This window comes from Mugil cephalus, chromosome 1 (assembly GCF_022458985.1).
Source record: "Mugil cephalus isolate CIBA_MC_2020 chromosome 1, CIBA_Mcephalus_1.1, whole genome shotgun sequence".
In the NCBI taxonomy this organism is placed as follows: Eukaryota; Metazoa; Chordata; class Actinopteri; order Mugiliformes; family Mugilidae; genus Mugil; species Mugil cephalus.
Window position 1 is genome coordinate 23,637,862 of NC_061770.1, and position 23,530 is coordinate 23,661,391.

General features: G+C 41.4%; 2 protein-coding genes and 4 non-coding genes across 7 annotated transcripts in view; all 6 read right to left on the reverse strand.

Annotated features, from left to right (window-relative positions):
- Positions 1–1,063: 1,063 nt before the first annotated feature.
- On the reverse strand, positions 1,064–5,547 carry dpm1 (dolichyl-phosphate mannosyltransferase subunit 1, catalytic). Its single transcript, XM_047603538.1, has 9 exons — positions 5,376–5,547; positions 5,061–5,160; positions 4,352–4,385; positions 4,186–4,262; positions 3,446–3,471; positions 3,219–3,314; positions 3,025–3,093; positions 2,813–2,927; positions 1,064–1,532 (listed from the first exon to the last, which is right to left on the reverse strand). Exons 1-9 carry the CDS (start codon positions 5,507–5,509, stop codon positions 1,428–1,430), a joined length of 756 nt encoding a protein of 251 aa, XP_047459494.1. The 5' UTR covers positions 5,510–5,547; the 3' UTR covers positions 1,064–1,427.
- Positions 5,548–6,388: 841 nt separating this feature from the next.
- LOC125018927 (collagen alpha-1(XIV) chain) overlaps positions 6,389–23,530 on the reverse strand; it is a 47,120-nt gene continuing 29,978 nt past the window's right edge. The window contains exons 17-42 of one of the 2 annotated variants that reach the window (XM_047603389.1): positions 23,264–23,403; positions 22,977–23,109; positions 22,428–22,573; positions 22,219–22,348; positions 21,922–22,038; positions 19,184–19,330; positions 18,719–18,775; positions 18,437–18,475; positions 18,205–18,343; positions 16,924–17,066; positions 16,488–16,597; positions 15,210–15,368; positions 13,036–13,113; positions 12,804–12,890; positions 12,661–12,714; positions 11,510–11,605; positions 10,857–10,910; positions 10,716–10,769; positions 10,580–10,633; positions 10,357–10,428; positions 10,229–10,264; positions 10,081–10,147; positions 9,418–9,606; positions 9,253–9,330; positions 9,008–9,169; positions 6,389–7,117 (exon numbers count right to left, since the gene is read on the reverse strand). In XM_047603389.1, coding sequence (XP_047459345.1) covers positions 7,098–7,117; positions 9,008–9,169; positions 9,253–9,330; positions 9,418–9,606; positions 10,081–10,147; positions 10,229–10,264; positions 10,357–10,428; positions 10,580–10,633; positions 10,716–10,769; positions 10,857–10,910; positions 11,510–11,605; positions 12,661–12,714; positions 12,804–12,890; positions 13,036–13,113; positions 15,210–15,368; positions 16,488–16,597; positions 16,924–17,066; positions 18,205–18,343; positions 18,437–18,475; positions 18,719–18,775; positions 19,184–19,330; positions 21,922–22,038; positions 22,219–22,348; positions 22,428–22,573; positions 22,977–23,109; positions 23,264–23,403 — 2,561 coding nt within the window. In that variant the 3' untranslated portion in view covers positions 6,389–7,097. Of the gene's footprint in view, positions 7,121–9,007; positions 9,170–9,252; positions 9,331–9,417; positions 9,607–10,080; positions 10,148–10,228; positions 10,265–10,356; positions 10,429–10,579; positions 10,634–10,715; positions 10,770–10,856; positions 10,911–11,509; positions 11,606–12,660; positions 12,715–12,803; positions 12,891–13,035; positions 13,114–15,209; positions 15,369–16,487; positions 16,598–16,923; positions 17,067–18,204; positions 18,344–18,436; positions 18,476–18,718; positions 18,776–19,183; positions 19,331–21,921; positions 22,039–22,218; positions 22,349–22,427; positions 22,574–22,976; positions 23,110–23,263; positions 23,404–23,530 lie in introns of both variants that reach the window. The other variant, XM_047603381.1, reaches the window with a different exon arrangement.
- Positions 7,548–7,619, reverse strand: trnap-agg. Its single transcript has one exon. It is a non-coding gene; the product is annotated as a tRNA-Pro (tRNA).
- On the reverse strand, positions 8,146–8,217 carry trnap-agg. The gene has a single exon. It is a non-coding gene; the product is annotated as a tRNA-Pro (tRNA).
- Positions 13,507–13,578, reverse strand: trnap-agg. The gene has a single exon. It is a non-coding gene; the product is annotated as a tRNA-Pro (tRNA).
- Positions 14,115–14,186, reverse strand: trnap-agg. Its single transcript has one exon. It is a non-coding gene; the product is annotated as a tRNA-Pro (tRNA).

The following is a 23,530-nucleotide window of genomic DNA, read 5'->3' on the forward strand; positions in this document are numbered from 1 at the left end:
ATTGCACTACTGGCTTTATTTATTGAAGAAAATTAATCATTTCTTCATGTATGGGAGCTGCAGAGATATGTGAACCTTGTTCTTGGTGTCTGCTGTGGCCTCCTCGTGACCCATGACCCAGTTTCTCTTCACATTCAGCTCAATGACACATGTCCTGACATTTTCTTTTAGAGTTCACTGGTGAAATGATGTTCCAGCACCCTGGTCCAGATGCAGCAGAGCCGACCCCGAACTAGGACCTTATCACCACCCCCATGATTCATGGAGGGATGAGAATCTGATGCTGGGATACAATCATCTAAACTGAAATATTAATCTTTATCCAAAGCATTTCCCAATATCACCACTGCTTCCAAAGTCAAGAATGAAATTTCACGAGGGAAGAAGCTTTCTCCTAAATTGTTGAGTGTGTATAAATATATTTATGCATACGAATTTTCCATATGTTTTTCCATCTCATCTTCTACTTCCACATATCCTCACTAGGGTGGTGGGAGTTTGCTGGAGTCTATCCCAGGCAGGGTACAGTACCTGGACAGGTCTCCAGTCTATCGCAGGGCTAACACAGAGACAAACAACCATTCACACTCACACTCAATTAGGGTCAATTAAGAATCACCAATTAACCTAACGAGCAAGTCTTTGGAGGTGTGAGGAAACCGGAGTAACTGGAGAGAACCCACACAGACACAGGGAGAACATGCAAACTATTATACTATATTTCTTACCTGTTTTATTATATATATTTTTTTATGTTCTTATTGTTATTGTTTTCATACAGTTCACCCATATGAGCACTGAATGTCTTTTAACAGTGAGAATTTCCCCACAGTGGGACAAATAAAGGCTCATTTTATCTTATTTTATCATCATCATAATCCCTAATCCTCCAGACTGATCTTGATGTCATCCTTATACACTAACTTTGATATGAAACCCTTGAAAGTAAATGTAATGTAATTATTTTCATTTGGAGTAATGTGTTTAAGTAAGGCACCGTAACCTATTTTAGGGTTTGTCTCATTCTAAAAAGATAAAATGAATAAACAAACAAAACACAAGCAACAATACAAATCAGTTTAATTCTATACAGACAAGTGCAGGTGTAGCAGTTCAGTACTTAAACCCATCTCGTTAATGCAGAGTTCAGTCAGCTGTCTGCGCCGGGAACGATGAGACGCTGCGCTTCGCTTCAAAAAGATTAAACACGACGATGACGGATGGACGAGCGTAAAGCGCAGTCAGAGTTCCTTTCGTTATTCTGAACGTATTTTATATTTACTGCTAACAGAGTCGCGTCACCGTCTGATCACATGGAGCTTTTTTCTTTCTCCGCCTCATTAACTACTGGATTAAAGACAGTGAATTTAAGAGCGGGACAAAGACCCACACGGCTGTGGGACGTCCGAACGCAGCGCTTCGTCTGATCATGTCGTGGCGAAGAGTGTGATCAGTCCTTTGGCGAATGACACGATCTCGTTGCCTCCCAGTTTGGACTCTCCGTAAACTCGATCCACGAAGGAAATGGGAACCTGTTGTTGGGAAGAAGAGAGAATAAAATAATAAAAAAAAAAGAAACTATTTACTTAAAATATAATCTAATGTCGTCACTGGTTTCAGAGATGTGTAGATCCACATTTTGCTCATGTCTTCTGCTCCTTCTCTGAGTTTTTATATCCAAATTGTTGCTCTCAGAGTTGTAGCTTCTGTCACGTTTAAGATCTAATCTTGTTGCGTGTTTCACATTCCTCCCTCCTGGTATCAGATACAGACAAATAACTACAGTTCGCCAAGAGCTTCATCCCCACAGCAACCTCAGCAGGAGGTAGAGGGTTTTTTTATCGTCATATATCTCAAGATACTATTGGTGATATTTGTGATATTGTGATTTGTGCTGGTTGTTATATGTCATATGTGCTGAATGTGCTTAAATGTTACATGTTCATACACGTGCCAGACGAAAAATTCCTCCTTGCGGACAGGAAGATTTCCAACAAGAGGATGCAGGAAAGGTCCGTGTGTGTGTTGGCCATTGAATTTTCCATTGAGAAAAGGATAATAAAAAACAAAGAAATGAGTGTTTATCTTCATTATAAATTCAAAAATTAAAACTGGAATTCAAGGCATTGTTCTTTGGCTTTAAACTTTTAATTTTCTGGTTCTAAAAACAAAAAATTTAATCATTAGAAGACAGAAACAATAAAAATCAATTTTTTTATTCATATTATGAGATCGTAAGTTGTCGTTTTCAAAGTAAGAGCATGTATGAGTACGGCCCTGTGTAACAGAAGTTGACGAACGTGGATCAGTACGCTGTTTTTGAACCAATAAAAGAGTCTCAGTGAAGACGACATCGACTGCAGAAACACTAAGCCACAGATTTCAGGTAAAAACTACAAATAACTACATACGTGTTCTTATTCTGAAAAGCTTGCTTTTTTTCTGTCTTTCAACGATTTTACTTTTGTTTTTAGAAACAGAAAATTAAAATAGACCGGTTTTTAAAGTTCATCCATTCTCAACCCAGATAAAGAAAAATGCCTTGAATTTCAATTTAAATTTTTGACTTTTAAAATGAAAATCAAATAACCACTAATTTTTAGTTTTTTAATATCCTTTCCTAAACAGACCAGGAAACTATCCAAAGACCGATGTTGATATGAATCAGAAAAGCCCTAGCTGTAAATAAAATAGTTTTGCAACTGACTTATCAGTAGGGATTTCCATCCTTAGTTGGTTATGAAAAAAACTAAATCATAAAGTGAATTAAAACCAACACCACAGGGGAAAAAAACATGAGTCGTGACCTCACCTCTCCGATTGTGAAATTGAGCTGCCTGGCCCGAACAATCATCTCCATCTGAAAGACGTATCCTTTGGACACGCAGCGCTGCATCAGACTCTCCAACACCTCTTTCTTGTACAACCTGACGTCGGTAAAAGAGAAGAAGTTTTAGGAAGAAAACACTTCACGGTTTAAAAAGTCAGCGGCACTTAATTTACAACAACGCTCCTCGCGCTCACCTGAAGCTGCCTGTGAGGTCTGAGGCGCCGGGTCTCAGCAGCACCTGAGTCAAAAAGTTGGCACCCCGGCTGAGAGGCAGAGATAAAGAAATGACAGGAGATGGAAGAGAGAAAATAAAATTAAACCTCAGCTTCCTCGTAATAAAACGAGGAGCAGAAAATGGAGACGAAGGCAGCGGTGACTGAGCGGCTACCTGATGAGTTTCCTGCGCAGGTCCCAGCCATAGACGCCTCCGTTTCCACTGTATCGAGTTCCAGACACCAGGTCGTAGTTACCTTCCTTCTGCTTCCTGACAAAATCGTTCAAAACAATATTTTAACTAAAAAAAAAAAAGATGTAGCTTCATGTCGCTTAAGTATGTTTATTTTAGCCGTGAGGAAAAACTAAATCACAATAAAACAGATATTCTGAGACACTTACTGGATGAATTCCGGGATAAACTTGGGCTGAAATGAAAAAAATAAATAAATATCACACAACAACCTATTTAAGGTTGATACGTTTTTTTTTTTCCTGCTCCCAAATCATTGAATATTTAAAACTGGTCGATCCAAATCCAGATCCATCCTCAAATGAACAAATTTTCCTCCTCAAGGTTTTTCTTATCTTCCTGGTATAAGATCAGGTTTGCACCCTGCAAGTTCAATGAATAAATCAAGCTGGTCGTATTGAATGACCATCTCCTGCAGCCAAATGGCCAAACAACCACGTTGCATAAGCAACAAATTTCATTTTCCAGAGTAAAGTTCTTCCACACAGCTGACAGATTCAATCACAGGCTTCTTCTTTGTCTTCTTCTAAGTTCATGGCGGCCAGCCAACAAGCCACCAAGTCATTTAACAAGCTTAAATTATATGGAGTGCACTTGTAAATATTACAAGATTACTGGCAAATTAGTTGAATTGCTTGGTCCGTTTCTTTGTTTCGGAGTAAGCAGATTATGTCGAGTCTTCGTTTATTTATCGGCCTACTCAAGCTCCCACTTTGATTGTTTCTGCATTTGTTGATTAAATGAAACCCACTTTTTTTTTCCCCAATCAAAAACACCCTGCTTCCTCACACACAGCAAATTTAATCTCCCCCTACGCTTCCCACATCGTCCGAACGTATCAGGGAAAAAAAAGAGACTGAATCTAAGATTTTAGTTAAGCTCCACTCACATGATGAGAAAGATCTGCGTCCATTATGATGATGAAGTTCCCAGTAGCGTGCTTCATGCCGTGGATGTAGGCGGTGCCTTCGAAGGGAAACGGGAGGACATCAGTGGGCGGGTAGTGAAAGTTTCTACCTCTAAAACGACATTTTCTAAAGCAGCGCACAACTTACCCAGGCCTAGTTTTTTCTCCCTCGGCCGTAGGAGCTGAAACGTAGAAAAGAGTTTAATGGTTTTACAAAATCCTCTATTTATGCCCTTTATAATGTACATTTCCGCACAAAAATAACTCAAAACATCAGTGGATTTTCACCACAAGTCCTGAAAGCAGACAAAGAATCAGACAAATAAAACAGAAATATTAAACTTGCGCATTTATTTATTCAACAAATTTAATCGTTTGTGTTCATTTGTGATATGTTGCGACTTCCTTGTGCAGGAATAACAGCAGCTGAATGTTTGCTTTAACTACTGATCAGTCGTGTACAGCATTTTGGAGGAATTTTAGTCGATTTCTCAGAACAGAATCGTTTCAGTTCTGAGATTTTGGTGGGTTTCCTCACATCAGTTTCATTACGCTGAATGGAAACACTTCTGAACAGATGGACTGTGGATAGATGGATATGTCACTTATTTTTCCAGCTCAGAGACTGGTCATACTGGCTCATTGTCCTGCATTTACAAATACCCTAATAAAACATTCCTGTTTCATTTGTTTGTTTGATTCTTTTTGTCCGATTTCAGGACTTGTGTGATAAAACGCAGATGCTTGAATTGTCTTGCATGTAGAAATATAGAAAATTCAGCTTTGAAATGGAATATTGCATGAAAAAGAAAAAAAAATTTGATTATATTATTGATTATTGATGATTCTCAACTTACTATTTTGTCCTTCCCATAGATTTTCTGCAACTGCTCCGCCACCTCCAGTGTCCCATCTGGGCTTCCGTCATCAATGACAATTATTTCGTAGTTGAATCCGCTGTAAGCACAATAAGTTCAACACATGGCAGCGGTTTGCTTCGGGTTTGATCTCATCTCTCTCACATATAAACACTCACTGACAGGTTTAAATATATCTGTAGCTAAGCGGACCGAGCAGAGCTGCATGTTGAGCCCGGTTTAGTGACAGCTCATCACTGTCTGTGGTATTAACGCAGAGGTAACGCAGGTTTTCTCCGTCCCCGGGAAACTCACCTCTCGCCGAAATATTTCACCAAAAGCCAAACTATCAAAGGCAGGTTTTCTCTTTCGTTGTAGGTCGGCAGCAGCACGGAGTATTTGTCTCCGTTGCTGCTTCGCTTTGGTTGAGAAGTTTTCCGGCTCGCCATGGCGACGTGACTGGCGACGCGATGACGCAGCAGGAAGTCGGGGACGAGGCTTAGGGAAATTATTCCACACTACTTCCTGTTTGTTGTTTTCAAAATAACGTATCACAAAAGCGGTCAGATGTTTTGCGAAGCTAAAAAACAAAAACAAAAAAAGCAGTAAAATCACAGCGTAGAAATACTCTGCGAAACATAAATACATACTTTAAGCTTTGTCAGAAGCGTGATATATGCATGTTTATTTATTATATGTCTTCACCTCAAACTCATATCTGTATTAATTCATGCCTATTCATGGTATCTTATCTCATATAATATAACTTTAAAATCTGCAGTGGATTAAAATTATTTTAAAATTCTATTTGTAGTTCAATATCAGTATGAATTACCTTAAATATGATGCCATTACATACTCTCTTATACTTGCAACTAAGAAATCCTAGCGGCAGTCTCCACGTTTAAAAGGCAATATTAAAATGAAAATATTTACATTAAAAATATATACAGTCTATGATTTTATTTTAATATAAAACTATAGGCTAATAAGCCTTGATTTTGAAAAATGAAAAGTCCCTTGATTGTTGGTGGGAACTTTCTTTGTGCTCTTCAAAATAAGTCCTACTGGAAATAATTCCACTTGCAAGGTTCCGTTTAGGAGTACTATGTTAACCTAGACTTTTATGCCAATTATTTATTTTTGTTCCTTGTTAGGTACTTGAGTCCTTTCATTTTATTTATTTATTTTTAAACTTCATCTGTTAATAAGCTCATGTTTGTTTCCTCAGATATTTTATTTTCAAAATGTTGCAAACTTGGAAGATTTGTTTCAATTGAAACTAAATAATTTGGGGCGAAACACACACACATTTCATAAGACACTTATTTATAGAATTTGTTTTATTAAAAAGATTTTTTAAAATAAACAAAAAAATAGGGATCCAAAGAAAAACATTCACTCTTTCTCACATACTCAAGCTAATACTGAGCACCCAAACCCTAGAAAATTAGAAAATGTAAACACGTATTATCATGTAGAACTCATACAGTTTATGTACATGAATAATCAAATAGAGTAGATACAATAAAAAAATATACAGAGTATCATACATATGATGACATCAGGCAATATCACAGTATCATTTGTACCATGGAACAAAAAAAGAAGCTTGTAGACCATGGATTATGCATCTTTTTTTCATTGTCCTTGAGGCAGTTAAGGTTAAAATGGCAATTGAAAGACAGAGAATGGTAAACACAGGTGGATAAACTATTTGGCAACGATACAGTGCATGGATACATAGACATAGCAACGAAAGGTTTCAGTGCGAATGCGGCGCATAAGACAGAACTTTACTTTGATCCCGCTGTGAGGGAAAAGATTCTCCTTTATGACGCTATTATGTGTTAGGAAGCTCCAAAATTTGTTTCTCCGGACATAGAGGAGGGAAATCCTTCCTGCGTTGTTTCCTTTCCCACACCCCTGAGTGGCGAGTTCAACAAGCGAATCCTCTTGGTTGGAGCTCTTATTGTTCCGTCTGTTGTTCAGCTCCAACAGTAGTCATTTCCACCGCGGCTGCTTGTTAATCTCCACTCAGGGCTCATAGCCATAGTCTTCTGGATGGAGAGAGAGAAAACACACGCAGAGTCAACACTGAATTTGGTAGAACTGGCAAACTGTTCTTAGAAATAAAAGGAAATTGGTATTTTCTTGCAAACACAGGGTGCTGCCAATAATTGCCCCACCGACTGTGATCTATAACTTCTTAATTGTTGCAGCAATAACATCAACTAAACATTTTTGGTAACTGCTGATCCAATCAGAGGTGCAGTTCTGAGATGTTGGTGTGATTCCTCTCATGAACTGATGCCTCAGGTCCTTCCTCAACATTTCTATTGGATTAAGGTCAGGACTTTGACATTCCTAAAGATGCATCTTGTTCCTCTTTACCCGTTCTTTTGTAGAGCCACTTGTGTTCTTCTTGGGCTCGTTGTCTTGATGCATGACCCAGTTTCTCCTCAGATGAACTAACTGACTAAATTTGGGCTCGTCCGGGATTTGAACCCGGGACCTCTCGCACCCTAAGCGAGAATCATACCCCTAGACCAACGAGCCACATGTGAGCGTATTCTGGATGCTGTTCTGGATTCTGGTCTTTCTATTCTTGATGTTTATCGGTGGTTTGCAGCTTGTCATAAACCCTCGTCCTTTGTTCATGGCAGACTTGGACACTGATATCTCTACCTCCCATAAAGTGTTCTTCACTTGGCTGAGATCATTCACCAGTTGTCTCCTGTGCAAACACGACTTTCAGATTGAAATACGACCCTTTAAAACATCTACGAACCTTTTTACTTGCTGAACTCATGAACCACATCCAAAATTACTCAAACCATCAACATGCAAAAACATCCGTCCTCCTCCAACTAAATATTTCTGGTATCTGCTGATCAGTCAGAAGAGAACCACTTCAGTTCTGAGATGTTGGTGTGTTTCTTCTCAGGTCCTTCTTGGACTTGGCTGTTCCTAAACACGCATCTTGTTTCTCTTCTTGTTCTTTTGTAGAACCACTTGTGTTCTTGGGCTCGTTGTCTTGATGCATGACTCAGTTTCTCTTCAGATGAACTAAATGACTAAACTTGGGCTCGTCCGGGATTTGAACCCGGGACCTCTCGCACCCTAAGCGAGAATCATACCCCTAGACCAACGAGCCACGGCTGAGCTAGTCCTCGATGCTGTTTGAGGTTTTGCAGCTTGTCATAAACCCTCGTCTTTAAAAGTTCACTGGTAGAACTCAGAATTCATTGCTCCATCAGTGACGACAAATCGTCCTGGAACCAGATGCATCAAAACAGGCCCAAACAAGGATATTATTACAGCTCCCATGTTTCACAGACGAGATGAGGTTCTGATGCTGGAATGCGATGTTGTTTAGTCCCCAAATATGATGCCTCTTGTTTAAAGCAACTTATTCTATTCTGGTCTCATCTGTCCACTAAACATTTTCCCAATAGTCTTCTTCATTTGTCCACATTTTTAAACTGCAGATGGGCATAAATGTTCTTATTGTTGAGCGGTGTCTTTCTCAGCCCATGACAGAGAGGCTTTAAGAAGTTACCCTGGCTTCCTTTGTGACCTCTCAGACCATTACAGAGTGATCTTTGTTGGTGGACAGCTCCTTTTAAATCTCCTCCATTTGTTCTCAATCTAACTTACTGCTGATTATTTGTGGATTCCAAACTCTTTATAGACAGTTTTCTAAACTTTTCCAGCGTAACAGCGACTCTTTTTCTGAGCTCCTCAGTCTGTGCCATCATACACTTCTACCAACACATGTTGTGAAGATCTTTTTGAAGATTTTTTTTTAAACGAAACGGAGAACTGAACAACACTTGAGTCTCATTGGTTGGAAACACTCCCGAACAGATATGTAATATTGGCTCATTTTCCTGAATAAACAAATGCACAAACTTCTCTTTGTCTTCTTCACTGCAGAAATTCACCTGTTTGCTGGGGAACCTGGTGGCAGCCTCCACTACTGTCACACACGCCCGGTGGTCCGATCTCTCCTGGCTGACCCGGAGGTCCGGGGACACCCGATGGTCCTAATGTACCGCCATCTCCAGTGGGACCTGGGGGTCCCAGCACAGACTCACCTGCAGGACCTGCAGACGACACACAAACATCATAACCTGACCTCGGTGCAGAGCTGTTTGGTTCATATATGAGTTACATAACAGATGCAGACCTGGGAATCCTTTAATCCCAGAGGGTCCATGGACATTGGCTCCTGAATCACCTTTCGCGCCCTGCACACCCCTCCTTCCTGGAGAGAGAGATGACACAAATAAGTACTTGTGTGTGACACGTTTGTGCACAAGCACAAGCCGTCCACCACTAGAGGAGGTCTCACCCTGTTCTCCTGGATATCCAGGCCTGCCAGGTCTCCCTCTTGAACCAATGTTCCCCTGGGAGCCTCTGGTGCCCGGTGGGCCCCTGGGCCCTGGTATGCCAGGTTCCCCCGGAGGCCCCACCGGCTCCTCAATAGGAGCTGGCTTACGATTCACCTCGTTCATGAAACTGTCGAGCTTCATCACCTCTTCTGCAATAAAAGAACAGGAAAACGAAACTAACCTCCTGCTTTAAAATACTGTAAATTGTCATATTCATACGTGATTATTTCACTGTATATTAAAATAAAGTCACCAAGATGTGACAAATCATGAAACTATTTATTTTTAAGACAGGATTGCAAACAACGGAGTCCCAACGTCCTCAAACGAGTACTTACTTGCTAATTATCGTAGCTTGTTACTATTGACAAAATTTGTTTAATGTGCACATCACATCAAACTAGAAAAGCAAATAAGCATAAATCAACAAGTTTACTGTCATTTTACTACACCGCCGACCACTGTACTGACATTTCTCTACCACTAGATGGCAGACAAAAGCGTCCACTTATGAGGACAACAGGTCAAAATGAAGCAGAATAAGCTGCCACAAACCTAAAACTTAACAATCCCCATTTGAGGACATTGCGAAAGACTTTTAGTTAATTTTACATGTTACTTACTGTGTATTAGTTGCTCACAGGCCTGTGTGACCAGCTGATAGATCATGGCCATAGACTGAGGTTCGCCCTGTGAAAACACCCACAGTTACACCGTCCAGCGTAATGAAAACCAAAGTATCATAACGTTAGGGGAGTTTTATGAGCTCACCTTTTCTCCTCGCTCCCCTTTATTTCCAGACAGCCCCTATAAAGTCAAAACATATTAGAGACAAGTGCACGAATGTGAGGGCAGATATATATATATATATATGTTGCCATGTGTCCCTCTGGGCTTACCGTAGGTCCAACAGGTCCCGAGGGACCACGATCTCCTGCAGGACCTGGATATCCTGGCATTCCCTGGAAACCCTGTGAAATACAGAGGTTTTTTTTTTTTGATATTATTATAATTCACATAATTAGAGGGGAAACGGTGTCTGAAACGGTTCATTCTCATTTTTCATTTAATCTCCATCAACACAATTATTTTGTAGATTAAGTTCATCAAATCATGTCTTACCCTCGGTCCAGTGAGGCCCGGTGGTCCCATGTTACCTTCGACACCTCTAATGCCCTGTTACAATGAACGTATGACAGAGAGATGAGGACAAACAGAACGGCTGACGTTCGCTTATCTGTCTTAGCTGAGGTCTCACCTTGGGGCCTGGGATCCCTTCTTCTCCTTTTGGACCCGGAGGCCCTGGTAAACCCTGGAGAGGAGGAGGAGGAGGAGGTTGAGCTTAGAGCAGCTGGAGGCAGATGGATTCGGTAACTTCACTGTTTCACTTTAACCTCACCTGAACTCCAGGTCGCCCAGGATCTCCCTTTTCTCCCGTGGCTCCAGGTGGACCCTAAAAAGAAAGAAAAATACAACAATCTAGAGATGGCTTAGAAACACATGAACTGTCACTGGTCTGAAAATCAGCCACGACATCACCCACTCACGACACGTCTGAGGCAGAAAATCACATCGTTTGGGAGGTTTTATAGAAGCGTAACGGCTTCATCTGAGCGCCGTGGAATTTAATTTGTTCACAACAAAACGGCTCTGAATGGTTTTCTGACTGGCACGGATCATTACGACTGGATGTTTCTGGGCTCTTCTCCAGATCCAGAAGAAAAACGCTCAGAGATAAATTCAGACGACACTCCTCGTGTCATAAAGTCTAAAATTACATCTGAATCTAGCTCCAAAGCCACTGGACCAACAGCAAACTAGCCACAAAAATGTCCTGTTCTCGATCAAATAACAGCTGTTTTTTCAGTTTTCTTTCTGCTTTATATTTTTTTTCAAATATTAAAAGTTGAAAGGTAAGTTTGTGAGATTGTTTTAGCATTTTTAAAAGCAAACCCCCCCAAAAAATGCTACAGTACATGGATCAAGTGACACTTTTTAAGTGGAGATCAAAATAAATGATAAATGATAAATCAGGCTCAGAAAGTCACTCACCATTTTGCCCTGCACAGCGATGCCTCGGGGCCCGGCTCCACCCACGGGTCCAAGTCCTCCCTCAAACCCGGGTTTCCCTGGAGGACCAGCCTCGCCCTGATACATCAACACAAAGATGTGAGGTTAGTGTTATTATTATTAGTAGTAGTATTATTACTGTGTGGGATTTATTATATTATATTATATTATATTTAATTGTATGCCCTGTTCTTGCACTGCTTTTGACCTAGAACACTAGTTTGTTTCTCTTGTACACTACACTAAGAAATGACAAATAAAAAAACACAAACATGGTTTGTTGTGTGTGCGTCGTACCTTTTTTTGCATAGTTGCATAAGCAAATCTTGTATATTATTTTTTATTATAATTTTTTTATTGCATTTTTACTTCTAAAAATGTCTTACACCTATTTTTTCCTTTCTTCTTTCTCTCTTTTCAAGACTTTATGTTTTGTTTTTGTTTGTTTTTATGTACAGCTACTGTAAATGTGGAATGATACGGGGGAAGAAATAAAAATGTGCAATAACATCACACATTTTAAAAATGAATATAGGTTTCATCCCCTAAATAAGTATTTGGAGCTAAATAATTTTTAAAACAATTGTAGACTCTTTTACACAAAAAAATATGAATTATGAATGATTTTTGTTTTGTTTGTTTGTTTTTGTTCATAATAACCTGATATAGATGAGGGGACAGAACTAGAAAAGCTTCATTCTGTCCCTTGTCGAACTAGATTGTTATTATTACTGTTTATTTATTTTTTGTCTTTACAGAATTGTTTAATATGTTGTTGGAAATTGATGCAACTTGTACTTGCTTTTATGTGTTCATGGTTCAAGAACAATAAAGATCAGATTGAATCAAACCTTGGGAATCTTCTATAATGAAGTAAAGACACTGTTGACTGAGGAAATATTATATGTAATTAACCAGAAGTTGAAGTCAGATCATACCGTACATAGACGTGAGAACAGATTTTGATACAAAGAAGTTAATGTTCAGCTTCAGTCATAGTTGTTCTGGATCCAGATATTACATTTTCCAGATTTTTGAGTCTAATTTTAGTTTTGACACTGACACCTAAAGGTTTTTTGTGTTAACTGGCGAAACTTTATTTGCACTGTCGTTAAATATTTGTATTATTTCACCTTTTGGCCTTGATCTCCCTTGTCACCTTTCTCACCACGTGGACCTGGCTTCCCCTGAAAAACAAGACATTTAATAATTTAATAATAAAAAACAAAAATGACGAACTTATTCAGTACTCTGGGTCTTTTTTTAGGTGACTTACCGTCGGTCCTGGAGAACCAGGAGCTCCAGGGACGTCAGAGGAACAGGTACAGGAGTACACAGGGGCAGGACAGCTCTCTTCGTCTCTCTGAGACACACAGGACATTCACAATAAACACATTAAGTCAGACCTTGGTGTTGATATTGCAAAACTACTGGGAAAAGGTGGATTTTATGTAACAACATGATGAGCAATGAAAACGAAAGGCGCTTATAAAAAGCAACACACTGACCACTCCAGGCAGGTCACAGCAGGTGTCCTCTGACGCCCACGTGATGTTACAGACAATCTCAAAGGACTGCAGCTGGAACTGGAAGCAACGAAGAACAGGAAGGAAACAGTTGTGCAAGTTTTTTTTTTTTTTTTTTACATTTATGCATAAAAATAAGTCAAAAACATTGTCACACAAGTCCTGGAAGTAGACACAACCCAACTCATTTGTTTGGATCTGAGAGTTGCAAAAGCATGAGAAACTTTTTAGCATCAGCTGTGACCTCCACATGCTGCAATAACTTCAACTAAACATTTCTGGTAACTGCTGATCAGTGGTTCAGTCAGTTGTGAGATGTTGGTGCATTTCCTCCCATGAACTGATGTTTCAGGTCTTTCTACTGTTGGATACCATTGCATTCAGCTTGTTCTTGGGCTCATTGTCTTGATGCATGACCCAGTTTCTCCTCAGATGAACTAAACAACTAAACTTGGGCTCGTCCGGGATTTGAACCCGGGACCTCTCGCACCCTAAGCGAGAATCATACCCCTAGACCAACGAGCCACATCTGAGCAAGTTCTCGATGCTGTTCCATCTTCTGGTCTTTCTATTCTTGAGGTTTATCGATGGTTTGCAGCTTGTCATAAACCCTCGTCCTTTGTTCATGGTAGACTTGGACACTGATGTCTCTACCTCCCATAGAGCGTTCTTCACTTGGCTGAGATCATTCACCAGTTGTCTCCTGTGCAAACACGACTTCCAGATTGAAATACAACCCTTTAAAACATCTACGAACCTTTTTACCTGCTGAACTCATGAACCACATCCAAAATTAGTCAAACCATCAACATGCAAAAATACTCATCCTCCTCCAACTAAATATTTCTGGTAACTGCTGATCAGTCAGAAGAATTTGATCCCATTCCTCAGAACAGAGACACTTCAGTTCTGAGATGTTGGTGAGTTTCCTCTCAGGTCCTTCCTGAACATTTCTTTTGCTTCATCTTGTGCTTGTTTCACCGTTATTTTGTAGAACCACTTGTATTCTTGGGCTTGTATTCTTAATGCATGACCCAGTTTCTCCTCAGATGACTAAATCTGGGCTCGTCCGGGATTTGAACCCGGGACCTCTCGCACCCTAAGCGAGAATCATACCCCTAGACCAACGAGCCACGTCTGAGCCACTTCTCGATGCTGTTCCACGTTCTGGGCTTTCTATTCTTGAGGTTTATTGATGAGTCATGATATCAACATGCTAAAATATTTGCCCTCCTTGTGCAGTAATAACATCAACTAAATGTTTCTGGTAACAGCTGATCAGTGTCTACAGCAGCTTGGTGCCTGAGAACAGAACCACTTCAGTTTCCTCTCATGAACTTCTGTAGAACAACTTGTGTTCTCGGGCTCATTGTCTTCCTGTGTGACCCAGCTCAGGGACACATGTCCTGACGTCTTCTATAAGAGTTCATTGGTATAATCCAGAATTCATTGGTCCATCAATGATGGACAAGTCGTCCTGGTCCAGATGCATCAAAACAGGCTCAAACCAGGACTTTATTACCACCTTCATGTTTCATGGAGGGATGAAGTTCTGATCTACTTTGGTCTCGTCTGTCCACTAAACGTTGTCCACTAATAGTCTTCTGGCTTGTCCACACAATGATGATCAAACTGCAGACTAGCAGAAATGTTCTACTTTCGGAGACCAGTGTAGATGTTCATTGTTCTCCTGGTGGTGGATTCATCAACAGTAACTTTATTCAATGTGAGAGAGGCCTTTAGTTTCTTAGAAGTTCCCCTGGGACTATTATGGAAAGATCTTTGTTTTTGGACCACTGCTGTGGAGGGGAACAGTCGTCTCAAATCTCCTCCATTTGTTCAGTCTGATTGTGGGTTTCAAACTTTTCAGAAATGGTTTTGTAACATTTTTCCAGCCTGGACAACACTGATTGGAAACACTCCTCAATAGATAGACTCTAATTTGGCCTTAATAACCTAAACTTATGATCCTAGAGGTGCACATACGTTTGCAACTCACAGACATGTAATATAAGCTCAGATTCTTTTGGTTTCTCTTTCTGATTTTTTGAGTCCTTTTTATGCATTTGAAGCAGCACCACAGTCTGTTAAAAACTGAGTCTGGATTAATATCACAGAGGAAATATATATATAATATATTTAAATAAATAAATTACCGGGGCAGATCCACTATTGGGTCCTCGCGTCTTCACCAGCTTCCCCAGCATCTCGAATCCGTCGGTGGGCAGGTTTCCTAGAGGACGGGCCGGTCTCTCACCCACACGCTGACAGTCCACGGACAGAGAAACACTCACCTGGCTGATGGACAGGTGAACCTGGCAATCAGGAGAACAATAGTCTTTATCCAGGACGTCAGAATAATCAGGCCTGGGGTTTCAGACTCAGGTCCACATAGTCTACTTTGTTTTGGGGGATAATTATGCAGTATTCCATAAAGCCAAATTCTCCAAATCTCATCCATCGTTCGTTAAGTTTCATTTGCAAAATGAAATTGGAAAATGAAGCCTGCGGTCGGCATGTTGGATGAGCTTTACTCTGCCCACACTCAAAAACTGTAAAAAGTTTTTTTTTTTAACCAAACTATAAACATGTTTAATGATGCTGTAAAGTTTAAAGAATTTTAACACGCAGGTCTATGGGGATTTATTCCCTTTTGGAGCCTCTAGTGGCCACTCGATGAACTGCATCTTTTTTGCACTTTCACATGGGCTTCATCCCTCAGACCTGGGAGTTACCGCTTAGTTAAAAGGTTTTCAATGAAGGACACACACAAAACAACACAGAATCAATTTCCTCCCCATCCATCTGCTCCTCTTCTTCTCATGTTGTGATGATTTTGTGTTATATAAACAGAAATGTCATAAACGTTTTACGGCATTCATACGGTCTCACATGATCTCTAGTATTTTACATCACGTCATTTCAGTGGAATATTTGTCTTCAGAACAATCCTCCTAATGGAGTAGTCAGTATTCATGATATTCATGATATTCATGATATTCATTCATATTTACGGCCATAGTTCATATTCAGGATTCAATGTACTTCAGCAGATTTTATTTCTCTACCCTATTTTTTCTGTATTTTTTTTTTTTTTTGTGCACGGTCTTACTCTGCAGCTATAACATCTAAATTTCTTCATGTACACCAATCAGGCATAACATTATGACCGCCTTCCTAATACTGTGTAGGTCTCCTTTGTCTTTAAAAGTAGAGAAGAAGAACACAATCCAACAAATTCGTTCATATCTTCCAAGAGTGTGTTGTCTCAAGAGCCAGGTTGTGACATGTTGTGTAATGTGAATATTCTCAGGAAATCACAAACTTCAAGATTACACTTTATAGTTTCTATGCAGATCAATACACATCTTTTTTTTTTTAATTTAATCTTGGGGCTAAATGAAAATGAAGGTGTTTTGAGCGTTTAATCTCACCTTGTGGAAGCTGCCATAGAACAGCTTGTGGACCTGAGGCTGGTCGAAGGTCAGTTCCTGCACCTCTCCCCTGTAGTCCAGGCTGAAGTACAGCAGATGCTTGGAAACAGCTGTTGGAAACACAATTTTAAGTCTTTCCAACAAGACAAAGACGTTTCTTGTACTCTCGTGACTTTTTCCTGTGTTTTTCCTCCCATCGCTGCCTTTTATAAATGAGCTCTTGCAGCGTGCATTTTCAAATACACTTAAAAAAGACAATAATAGATTTGTTCATTGTCATAAACACACACACAGTTGAAATTAACTGTGACTCGTGTTCCTCTTTAAGAGAAAAATGCATGACAAGTAGAATATTATAATATCTGCTGTCAAATCTGCTGGATTTGTTGCATGCATGTCCTGGTCTTAAAGAATAGGTCTGGACGGGGTCACTCACGGTCGATCACCACTCCCATCTTCGGCTGGAAGTCATTGTCCGTGAGCTGCCAGAGAGCGAAGGGCTCCCTGGGCGTGTCCTGCAACATGCGGAAAGCGATGCTGATGGTGTGCTCCGGGGAGAAGCCTGCAGGGTGGATGAACCTGGAAGGAGAGAACAGGCCTTTTGAGGCGTTCAGGGCACCACCGAGAACGCGTTACGACACGGCGGTTGCATCAGGAACAAGAAAAGACGAGGAAGTTTCCACCCTGGACTAAGGAGGAAGATGTTGGTCAAACTGTGACGGATTCATGTCGTTCTGTGCAGAAATATTTGGTCTTTTCTCAAGTGCAACACACACAAAGATCATTTATCACAACAAACAGGAAGAGATGTTGCATTTCCATCTGTGGTGTAAGATTATGAAAGTAGAGTTAAAGCAACGTCCAAACATCCACCAGTTCATGATACAGTATTTACATATTTATTTATTATTCATCCCTGTTGGCCCTGAATATGTGTTCATGTATGTTTATATATCTATGTATGTGAGTATGTGTTAACCATCAATAAATGATTTAAGGAAAAGAGTAGGATTTAATATGTTTATTAATTTACAGTCTTTTTCAAGTCTGTAAATTAAATTATAAATTGTTGAAATATTATATTTTGCATTTTTCTTATTATTTGCTACCACTACGTATGCTTGTGTTATAGTCTTAAATTTTGATATATTTGCATTTTCTATTATTTCTTGAACGTTTATTTTCCTTATTTACATATTTGAAATAAACTTCTCATTCTTTCACAGGCATAACATCACAACCACCTTCCTAATATCGAGTAGGTCTCCCTCACTAATAATAATAATAATAATAATAATAATAATAATAATAATAATAATAATAACAATAATAATAATAATAATAATACTTCATACTACATTAATCCCTTGGGGGACATTGTATTTCTGCTGTCTAAGTAACATCCAGGTCCAAATGTCTCCCAGCAGAACATTAATCTGTCACAAGATATGAATTCACTGTTATTAACTTCTCCTGTCTGTGGTTTTAATCTTGTGGCTGATCGGTGTCCAAAGAGTTAAAGTTAATAATGCAAACTGTGATTAGTTTGCACTTTTTTTTGCTGACAACAGTGGTTCAGCAACATTAAAATACACAGAAGTGGTTTTAAGAAAGTGAACAGAAACTTCGCGCTGCTTCCAGACGTTTGTTCTGTGGTTTAGTCGCGGTGTTTACGGAGCAAGAAGAAGAGATGAGGTGGAGGATGAGAGCGTCTCACCTGGTGCTCTGAGTCAGCTGGACGTCTCTGTACAGGGTGTAGGTGGGGAGGGTGTTGAAGACGAAGGGCTCGGCTGCCACCCCCTCCACGGACGAGTGAGCTCTCTGAGTGAGACCGAACGCTTCCATCATGTCGAAGCCTGAGGCAACACAAACACAACAGGAACTCGGTCTGGTTTGTTTTTATTTTCACCTTGAATCTCATTAATATGACTCATTAACTGTAGTCTCACCTTTAACGATGTTGTTTCTGATGTTGACTTCAGGACAGACTGTAACACCAGAGGGCAGCGTTGTTACAGGCATAAAAACACAGAACACACACACATGTTGCATAAAATTCAGTCTGAAATAAAGTTGTTAGGAAATGACACACAGTCTCGTACAAGCAGCTTTCATTCCTGGAACTAAAGAAATGTCACAGTTGAACTTTCTGATCGATGTGAACTCAAATGACGCCCTAATAAAAAACAAAAAACCGAATTCCTGTGTGAAACCTTCAGAAGAGAAGTCACCTTCGTTGTGGATCGGGTACATCCGGGGATGGATGGGTATCCTGACTGGAGCTGTGGCTGGAAAAGTAAAAAACAACAAGTATGATGCAATAAGCAGCAACAACAAGAAAAAAAGGTGATTTAATCTGCAGAAAGACACATTTTGTCCTGATTTAATGAGGAAACGTATGTGGTTCACTAGAATAATAATAAAATAAAAGTTACTTCTAATTTATCCACTGACAGACAGACGGAAACATAATGAGACGAAACTTATTGTTCTTAAGAAATTTCAAGTTGTTCCTAAAGTGTTTTGTAAAAGGATATTTCATTAAAGTTTAACATTTCTTCTAAACCAAAGGGAAACTTGTTATTTACAGGTTATTATGTCCTGCCCCCCGTTCAGATCAAATCGAACTAAAAAGCCTGAATTAAACCAGCTTTGACTCCCCTGGTCTGATGTTAGTCACTGAGATCTGTTCACACCTGTCGGGTGGAGAATGGAGACGGCGGCGCCCTCCGCCGAGCCGAGGAGGGAGTGCACGCCGATGCGATACAACGTCTCCGGCTCCAGGTCCGTGAAGCAGTGGCTGCTGCTGGACTCGTCCACGGTTTCTTGTTTCGTTTGCTTGTCTGTGCAAACGCAGAGAGAAAAACACGTTAACATTAACAGTTCCTGAGAAGACACCAAACGAGACAACACAACTAAAAAGGTTTAAAGCAGTAGTTCTCAAACTGGGGGGTGCGGTCCCCCTGGTGGTACTTGAAGGCACTGCAGGGGGTACGTGAGATTTAAAATAATATTAATAAATAAAAATATAATATCAATTCAAAAATGACTTTAAAATGGTTATTTAATAAATATTCCAGTTGTAAGTTCATAGAAAATAATTTATTTTCAGGTTATTAAATTTCATCTTCCTCAAAACCTCCTTGTCCCTGAAACAGTTCAAAAGAAACTACTACAGATGAACAATGTTTAGTTCAGTTACAGTTTAGTCTAATAAATAAGACACTGTTGCTACAGGGTTAGAGGGTATTTCACTGAAAAAAGGTTGAGAACCACTGGTTTAATGTATTTGTGTTTTAATTACAGTAGGAGACCCAACACACAAAGTGGCCGGGTGGATCTCAAAGGCACAGCAACAAAACATCTGACTCTTATAGTGTTCACAAAAACAGAGTTTGTCATGAGACTGGCTAGTTTCATGAAGATGAGCATAACTATTCAGAAAAAACAATAATCACAACTTACGGTTGCACAATATGAAAAAATGTGCACTTTTTTTGTTTCTGACTTTTGGTTTTTAAAGTTTTGTGTTCCATTCCTCCGTAAGTATTTTTGATATAAATTTTTAAACAAAATTACTATTAATCCTAAATGCAGGCGGCTTTGTTGATGATGCAAACACTGACAGGGTGCTCCAACCATCTTATGGTTAATGAGTTTTATCATGACAGGAGAAATTCATACTTCCTTGACTGATGCACCATCAACCACCCCCCTGAGACTGTCCTGTTTATCTTTACAGTGATGACGATCGATATGTCGGCGGCACGGGCCAGGCACACTCAGATGTAGAGGGTGACGGACACAAAGGTAAAGATTGAGACAGAGGCGACGGGGAGAGGATGGGCTTAAACGAAACTGGGAGATAACAGGCTCTTATTCCCGAACCACTCATCAGTATGAACCTTAGGTTAACAGGTGTTTTTATCTCTAGGAGAGTATGTGTGATCAGCTGGTTGTTGCCCATGGAGCGACGAGCTGCACACTCCTGTTGGCGGTATGGACGAGTGTAAGAGCTGTAAACCAGCCTTGGCTAGCGGGACTCACAATCTTATGGAGGATCCAGCACCTGGCAGCGGACAAAACCACAACGCACTAGTGGGCTCCCAAACCATTTGATGACGAGGGCCACTACCAGGCGCCATGGGTCCAGCTCCGGATGCAGCGCCGGAGGAACCTACGAGACTGAGTTGGGGGCGCATGGGTGACAGCAAGTGACCACGTATCCTCGGGAACACACCCGCGAGATGGCCTCCTAGACACTACGAACCAAACACCAAAGACACAGCAAGCAAGTTAACAAGTATCTTGGTTATGAACTGCCCATCACCAGCTTCCCATACCCCACATACCTCCCCCGTGGCCTTGCAAGAGTTCAAAACCAACTGAAACGCTAAAAAAAACGATAGCCAAAAGACTCCACCCCCCATCCCAGCCACGGTGCATGTCCTATGATGTGGAATGCAAAACTCTATCCAGTAAACCCCCAGACCCACCAAAGGCACTAGAGTGGACAGCTGCAGTGTTAAGGCAGGATGGTGCAATCGATGAGGTGCCAGGTGCGCGTGGCCACGCTTCGCCCCTGAGCTCCGCCCCAGGCAGGAGACACCTGGAGATGCTCCACCATCCGCAGGGAGCGACCCCATGCCCCCCCTCGTAAGGACAGGGGAGTCAGTCCAAGCACAAAACCCGAACCATCGATTACCGGAACAACCGGGCACCAAGGGAGCCGCCACGAACCCGTCGCCACGCAGCACGGGAGACAAAGCCAGGCCAAGAGGACACCAGAGAACCTAGGTAGGTACCCCTACCAACCGCCGTGGGGCCACAGACCGCCAGCCCAAGATGCTCCTGCTAGCGGAGGACCAGGCCCCCCAAGCCATGCCAAGGGATAATGAAAAGTGACAGTGTCCCTATTACTGTGCTTCCTCAGTCCCTGATGAGGAAGCAAGCCCCTACACCGTGACCCGTGACCCTGGATGTGGTGTGGTGCATTAAGACAGGGGGCAAACAGGAGGCAAACAGGAGGGTCAGAGGACTGCAGCACACTACTGTCCTGCAGCCTGCCCTGACCCTGACCGATCCTGGGTGGACCCCTAAGGTGAGGTGCATTAAAAACTTGTGTGTCCATTCTCGACCCTGATAAAGAAAAATACCTTGAATTTAAAATTTTAAAACAAAAATCAAATAAAACCTTTTCTGAACGGAAAAAACCCCAATGACCAAAACATGCAAACCGGCCTCCTTTTGTGACGCCAAACACTGAGGCAGTGTCTCCTTTTCCTGTCCAGTAAATCAAGAAGAAGGCGATAATAATAACCCAAACAGAAACACCATCTTTATGGTTGAAAATAACCCAATGACGAGGAGAAAATACCAACCCTTCCTTACACTGATCCACCAGTAACTTCACCTCCTCAGACGTCACGTTTACCTTTCACAGACTGGATGACGATGCGATATCCGTCCACGGCGGACACGGGCCTCCAGGACACACAGATGCTGGAGTGGTCTGACCGGACCACGCTCACGCTGCTGACTCTCAGACTGGCTGGAGACACGAGGGACGAAACGGGGACGAGGAGGGCGTTAAAGACAGAAAGCTGGAGAGACTTGAGACATGCTCCTTATACACCGACACCAACTCATCAGTAATGAACCTTTAGTCAGTTTTAATAGGACGTGCTGTGTTTTTATTCTCTTTTAGTCCTCAGAGTTGTGCTTGACTCACTGGTTTTGCCCTGAGCCGACGCGCTGCCTCCCTCCCTGTTGCGATACTCGGCGGTGACTAAGATGCTGTAACGCGTGTCTGGCTGCAGGGACTCCAGCACCACCCGCTTATCGCCGCCCGCGACCACCACCTGCAGACGGCAAAAACCAGGCAACGCACTCAGGCTAGAAACGCTCCCAAAGCCGCACTTTTGATGACGGGACACTCACCGTGCTGTCCTGGGTCTCAGCTCCGGTCAGCGGCGTGTAGGAAACACGATACTGGAGGACGTGAGCGTTGGGGGGAACCCAGCTGACCAGCAAGCTGACCGCAGTCTCCTCGGAAACAGTCACGCCGGATGGACCTCCTCCGGACACTACGAACACCAGAACACAAAAGACAAGCAGGCTCAAGTTAAATCTTAAGTTATCTTTGCAGATAAATATAATACTGCTCTCATCATCCACCTCCGCTTCCATGGCAACGCCTCACAATACCTCCCCTCGTGGCCTTTCCACAGATGTTTATTTCAAACAAAAATGAAAATAAAAAGTAAAAAAAAAAAGAATATGCAAAGATGAGTTTGAGTTTTTTAACTCCTACCCCCTCATCACCCTATGATTCATCACAGTGTTGCATGTCCCTCTATGTAATGAAAGGATTTAATATGCAAAATGCATTATAATCAATCAACTCCACCAACTTCACCAAACATGTGCACATAAATGTGACATGCTGCAGTGTTTAAGGCAGGATTGGTGCAAACGAATGAGACTCACGGGTGCTGTAGCGTATGGCCACGGCTTCGCTCTGAGCTCCGTCTCCGTACAGAGCAGACAGAGACACCTGGTACTCCTTATCGTCCTCCACGCCCTCCAGGATCGCCCCCTCGCTGTCCCCGCTCACCCTCAGCTAAAAAAACACACAGCGGCGTTTTAGTCAAGATCCGAGGCATGCAGAAAACTTTTCTCTGTCACATAATATTCAGATTATAAACCCAAATGAAAACAATAACAAGATAAAAACAGATGTAGCTAAGTATTTTACTGTATCAGTTATCACACACCTGTCTCAGGTCTCCTCCACTCAGGGAGATCCACTTGATGAGATAAGACACAACGTCGTCAGCTGCAGCCTCCCAGCGCACCGTTATGTCGCTGCCCGAGAAGTTAGTCACCCTGAGGTTTGACGGGGAGGGAACCTTCACTGGAGACACGGAAAAAAAAATGATATGGAATAACGATACATCTGCAAAGTTCTTGCGTCCTGCTCAATTTTCAACATTTCTGCAAAAAAAAAATAGAGCTGAAAGCAGACAAATAAAACCCAATCA